At 34.5% G+C, this 6000-nt stretch overlaps 1 protein-coding gene and 1 long non-coding RNA gene across 7 annotated transcripts in view; one reads left to right on the plus strand and one right to left on the minus strand.

Moving 5' to 3' along the window:
- LOC108448556 overlaps window positions 1-6000 on the plus strand; it is a 179671-nt gene that overhangs the window by 110952 nt on the left and 62719 nt on the right. The gene's annotated exons all lie outside the window — the stretch shown is intronic.
- The window catches only part of CUNH15orf41 (chromosome unknown C15orf41 homolog), a 109347-nt gene that overhangs the window by 78894 nt on the left and 24453 nt on the right, over window positions 1-6000 (minus strand). For all 4 annotated transcript variants that reach the window (XM_017742104.1, XM_017742103.1, XM_017742102.1 and 1 more), the window contains exons 5-7: window positions 4480-4559; window positions 4076-4125; window positions 1175-1242 (exon numbers count right to left, since the gene is read on the minus strand). In XM_017742104.1, coding sequence (XP_017597593.1) covers window positions 1175-1242; window positions 4076-4125; window positions 4480-4559 — 198 coding nt within the window. The remainder of the gene's footprint in view (window positions 1-1174; window positions 1243-4075; window positions 4126-4479; window positions 4560-6000) is intronic.

The following is a 6000-nucleotide window of genomic DNA, read 5'->3' on the forward strand; positions in this document are numbered from 1 at the left end:
ACAGGATTGATTTCATTACCTGCTTTGATAGATGAGTGTCAAATGTAGCCTTGAATTCTTCATTGAAGGTGATTCCATAACCTTTCCTGGCTGTTTGTTTTATACTTACTGTTCCTAGAACTGTTTGGTATTTTAACTCACCATCACCTCTGCAATTACAGCTTAAGCAAACGTATTACATGTATCTATGCTCTTAAATAAGAAAATCTGTCTCTTCCTGTTTTCATAGTGTCATTTGCAAGCTTGCATGTGATAGTTAATCCTGTCCTTCTTTCACTTTTCTCTAAAATAAAAGAGCACACTAAAGCTGTTCCTTAATTATATGGACGAATCTTTTAAAAAGCTTAATAACACTCTCTAACTTCTTAAATTTGTTTAAGGTTTCCAAAATCTTAACCTGATATATCTCCAGGAGAGATCATAGTGTCAGGTAAACCCAGCAAAATTCCCTGTTCATGCAAATTTAGTACAATGCTCAACCTTAACAGAAGAGAACATTTCACTTCGCTGTCGTCTCATCACATAAGGAATCCAAGATTTAAGAAGTCATTGTTTACTATCACATTTAGAGAACGGATACTTTAAACATGAATCTTTGTTTCAATGGCACTCATGTAAAAGAAACATACTGCAGGCTAAAAGAAAAAAATGAAAGTAAATTCCTAACTAATTAATCCTTAAAATAACTTTAAAAATAGGGAGTGTAAAAAAGAGTAATTGCATTCATTGGGAAGCAGGGGGCAAAAATTCAGCAGAAACTGCACAGCAAGGTAAATGAGTGAATCTTCTAGCAGTTCTTTAATACATAAAGCATTGTGAAGCTAATATTTCTTATGCTTCTTCCTAAATCTCATAAGGCCTAGATTATGGCTAATATCTCATGACACCAAAAGTAATACTGCAGCAGATATTAAAGCATTTTTTTCAGCTACTTATTCTATAAAATATTAATTGCAAGACTGTGCATGTGCTGTATTATATAGGGTACTAGGTAACTGAGTTCCTGCTCAGTTCTAAATCAATAAAAGATAACATGTACAGCATCAATCATATTTTACTCTTCCTTTACTACCTAATATAGGGAGCATTTGGGCTGATTTTTGTCTTGGGTAAACAGTCACCAACATCTCTGCTGTTAAGAATTCACTGGCTAGCCTCTACTACAGATTCTTACCTATGAAAGAGAGATTTTTTTCCAAAAGCATTTCTCGCAGCAAGACTTCATGCTCATGCCCAATAGCGCTGATAGCTTTAGGTTAAGAAATGGAAGATTACTTTGGAAAAGATGCAACTTCATAAAAACATCATAGGTAAAGTAATTAATCATAGATTGGCCTTCATCTGCATTTCAGAAGTGATCAGTGATTTGAACTCCAGGTTTTGAATATCCTTACAAGGATTTTCAGAAGCATACACTAACTTTGTGAAAATCAGACTATTGTATCAACAGCATACATTTGACAGAATGAAGACCCATTTGACCATATTTATTCAGTATAATTAAGGGCAATATTTCAATTTTTTATTTATTCTCCTTCTAAATATAAAAGGAAGTGTGATCCTAAAACATGTAGTTAAATACCTTTAAAGTTGCTCTTTACTGACTAGCAATAAATTCTCCAATCCAGCAAAGGATGAAACAAACTGGTTTTCTTTCTTTATATTCTGAAATTGATAGGTACTACATCCATCTGAAACATCTTACTGTAAAAAACCATCCTTTTAATTGATTTTTCAGAAGCATGAACTAATGTCAGGGAAGGGTGAAATCATATTTTATAGTGAAGCCCTTTTCACTTCAATGACAGCCTGTTGATCCAATGTGCTACTCCTAGCAATATGTAAAAAAGTTACCATATTAAATATTTTTATGTATCCTCGTGGAGGGCAAAGTTCTATTCCGGAAGCTTTTAAGAAGAATCCTATGGAACAATATGATAAAAGATCTTATGTTAAAAGCAGTTAAGCTCCAAATTCTGTTTAAAATAACTTCTGAAAACTTAAACTACAGATCACCTTACCATTACAGTTAATTACTTAACTCATATGAACACTTCATACTGAACAGAAAAAAAATAGTTCTATGCAATCATTTCATATGTACATACAGCTTATATCAATTGAAACTATGTATTATGTTAAACTCTACTAGCAGTTTCAGAACAAAAGGGACAAATGAAGAATTGCAAAAAGGTAAGAAAAAATACTGCAAACAGAATTTATAATGCACCATAAGCAGAAACACTTAGTCTCTAATAATACCTGTTATTGATGTATGGCAATGACCATGGGGCAAAACTTGTAAATAACCTCACAAGCCATTTTCTACTCATCCAGTCTAGCAGCCTAGTTTCCCGTAAGCATCTGAACTATTACTGAAAAATAGCCTCTTGGCATTTACAAAGAGGTTGACTTCATACTTTAGTCCATGCATATACAATTAGATAGTTATATTTAAAATCAATATGCAATCCTTCAGAAGACATTATGCTTTTAAAACCTTAACTTTAAATTGATTTTTAACTATTTTATGCACCTCAAAATTAACATCTAATTCAGCAACATACTTGCAGTAATGCACTCATACAGCTTAGTATTAAACTTTTCTGTACCAAAATGGAATTGAAAAACTCCTCCATATTCTCATTGATGTCACGGCACATTCCACAACAGATTTGAGCCAGAACCTGAAGAGGATATAAAAGTCTTTTCTAGACTGAAGGCAAGTAAGTCTTAAAAATGGCTCATAATTCTACATATGTGTCTTTATTACTTTTAAACATGACACTTTCAGAAGACTACAGCCAGATTGCTCATCCACAAAATATGAATCTTAAAATTCTGGATATGGAAATTAGTGATCAACAACCCTTTAAAATGTGTGGTTTATTAGATTAATCCACTTTCAGTGCACTTTGTTTAATTGTGAAGATAATCTCAATGAATATTTAAAATTACAATTAAAAGCACAAAATACAAAGACAATTAGAACTCTATCCTGCTGCTGTTAAAGTTAATGGGAGCAGGGCTGAGGCTGTAGTAGACACCAGACAAGTGCTTCCAGTGGAAATAAAGTATTTTTAAGGAGTGACAATTACATGTATCACAACTACAAGAAGTACTGTTTTTCATGCATAACTAAACATCACTGTAGCTTTCCTATCCTGCACCTGTACAGTGAAATCAAGATCTTCCCCCAAACTGGATGCAGAGATCCATGCAAGGATTCTCTAGGACTTGGGAGGGAACTGCCTTACTAGCCTGCTCAGTGATAGCAGGCCATGATTTTGAAATTGTTCCTTTGACTGCAGACTGAAACAGAAGAGCTACTCCTGCAGGACTTTAATAAAGTAGATTTGGGTTCTCAGTGATCATTCCAAACAAATTCTAATCTTAGTCTGGAACACTCAGTGCCATGTGGAGTTCCCTCAGTGTACTCACTGTATGGCTCTCTAATTAACTATTTCAACACTACAAAAAAAAAATCCCTGGAAAATCAGGATACGTAGGGGGGTTTTACTGCAGCTAGTATAATCTCCTTTAAGAAGAAGAGAAAATAAAAGAACTGCACTGGAATGTCAGATAGGAGTTTAAAATATTAACTGGTCAATTATGCCTGAATTTCACTTGAAAAAATTACAGTTAAAACTCATATTTGTAACAAAGCAAAGCCATAAAGTTGAACACTATCTATGAAACTTATTAATTTAATCACAAAATAGCTGAGATTGGAAGGTGTTTCCAGAGATCATCTAGTCCAACTCCACCACTCCAAGCATGGTCACCTAGTCTTAAGAGAAAACCAGATATGCATTTCAACTAATCAAAACCAAAGAGGTTCAATCAGGCATATGAATGTGTAACCACCAAACTGACATCTTCCCATGGTCCATCTGATTTTTGTTAGTGTAAGAGAAAGCTCTGCAGTGACCCTCTAGCTGGCTGAATGTAAAAGAGAGGAGTATGAAACGTGTTTTGTGAAGCAGAACTTTATGTCAGGTTAAAGCTAGACACATCTCTTCCACACAGTCTAAGCTCATCAATTGTGCACCTAAAATTTTATGGGAAAGGATACTGTTTGATGCAGTCCACCAGTGGTCCATAACAACAGTCATTCACAGTACACTGCAGACAAATAAGAGAAGTAGTACACTGATGGGCAACTACAAAACCATTATAGTTAAAGTGTATCTTAAAAACAGTAATTACTTTTCCTCAAAAAGGCTATCAGATGCTGTTCAGATTTAACCACAGAAAACAAAAACTGCATGCTTTTATTCACTATAAAAGCAAGCTATTAAAAAGTGAAATGCTCCCCTCACAAATATTGCACTGCCATTTATAGTGCACTCTGACCTCACTGATAGTTTATGATGACAGTAATTAAATGAGGTTTAAAATCTTGTACTCTGCTAGGCAGATAACAGAATCGCCACAGGAAAAAAAAACCATACCAAAGAAAACAAGTGTGATTAATACCTGATAGACCTGATTTGCTAGAACTCCATCTGGAATCTGAGAAGGGTCCCGTAGCATACTATTTATAAGCGTTTTGGAGGCTAGAGAAATAAAAATAAAAACCATACAATAAACCAGTTAGTTCAGTTACACTTTTCTAATAAAGACATTGATGATATCAATAATTTTGAAAATTATCCATCTAGCAATTACAAACTTACAAATTCATAACTATTTACCCATTCTGACACAATTAACTCTAAAGTCTTGAAATGCGAAAGGATTTTATTAGTCCACAGTGAAAGAAGGCCCTTATATTTTTCCACTGGACAGTTTGTGCTTTAGAAGCATCATGCAGCTTCTAAGGAAATTGCTTAGTATACAGTACATGTAACTCAAAATAACCTTCATATCCCTATTAGAACTTTAGGAAAAAGATATTTAAAAATTCAAAACGGCCTTTAAAAAGTACTTTAAGGACTTCATGATTCCAATGTATTAGTTTTCAAATTTAAGGATTTACTAATTTAGTGTTGACACATTTTTCTGACTTCACTTAAGAGCTGGGAAAAGGCTTTCTTTGCTTTTTTCAAATGTATAGATATAAGTCAAAAGAAATCAGAAGCTAATTTTAGCACCTATCATTTTTTTACTCACTGATCTTGCTACTACAATGAAAAAATAACATAAAAAAGGAGATATCTTTAGTTTATTTTCAAATAGTCTTTTCAATCCTTGGCATTGTTTTCTCTCCATATGCCTAGTCTGGGTAGTTGTAAATACCAGTTAATAGTAGTGGACAGATTTTAATCTAGAAAAATCCCTTCTAAAAGCATAAAATATTTCATTTTACAATTTCTCAGAGAAAAGTCAACACTGCTGCACATTCTGCCTCTGCCCTGGGTCCGATGGAGCTCAGCTGGTGGTGTATTTGTACCACTGAATCCTTAAGTGTAGACCAGGTTTGAAACTAGCAAGGTCCCCCATTTTGCCGAAGATTTTCTGTGTGACTTCAGAGTAATTCCTTTAACCTGTGTGTGCTTCAGTCCTGTAAAGAAAATGAAAAACTACTCTTTTCCTGTTCTTCATCTGTTTTGCCCCAACTCAGAGCCAAAGCTTTGTTATGATCTTCAGTAACTGAAGCAAAAGGCTCAGGTGACACTGTGAAAAGGACTGACAGAGCCTGTGACATGAAGGGATCTGCCATATAAGCAGCAATGCTGCTGTATTAATGGATGTGTGTAAATGCTTTGCTGAAAGTAAAGGAGACTGGCATTGTCATCTTCTCCCCAAGTTACCTCTTAAAAGCATCACATTCAGGTGAATGTAGTATTTGCAAGAAAATAATTTATTTTGAAAACTATACCACATTAGGCAAAGGAATACGAACCCCTGAATGAGTTTCAAGGCTTTGCAAGAGCTACAAAAAACTATCATCACCGGCAGGAGCAAAAGTTTGTGCAAATACTTTTAAAGAGAATGATTTCCACCAAGCAAAAGCACTTCCAGAAGCAACATGCCACATTACATCTATGTATCATA

This window comes from Corvus brachyrhynchos, unplaced genomic scaffold (genome assembly GCF_000691975.1).
Source record: "Corvus brachyrhynchos isolate BGI_N302 unplaced genomic scaffold, ASM69197v1 scaffold115, whole genome shotgun sequence".
In the NCBI taxonomy this organism is placed as follows: domain Eukaryota; kingdom Metazoa; phylum Chordata; class Aves; order Passeriformes; family Corvidae; genus Corvus; species Corvus brachyrhynchos.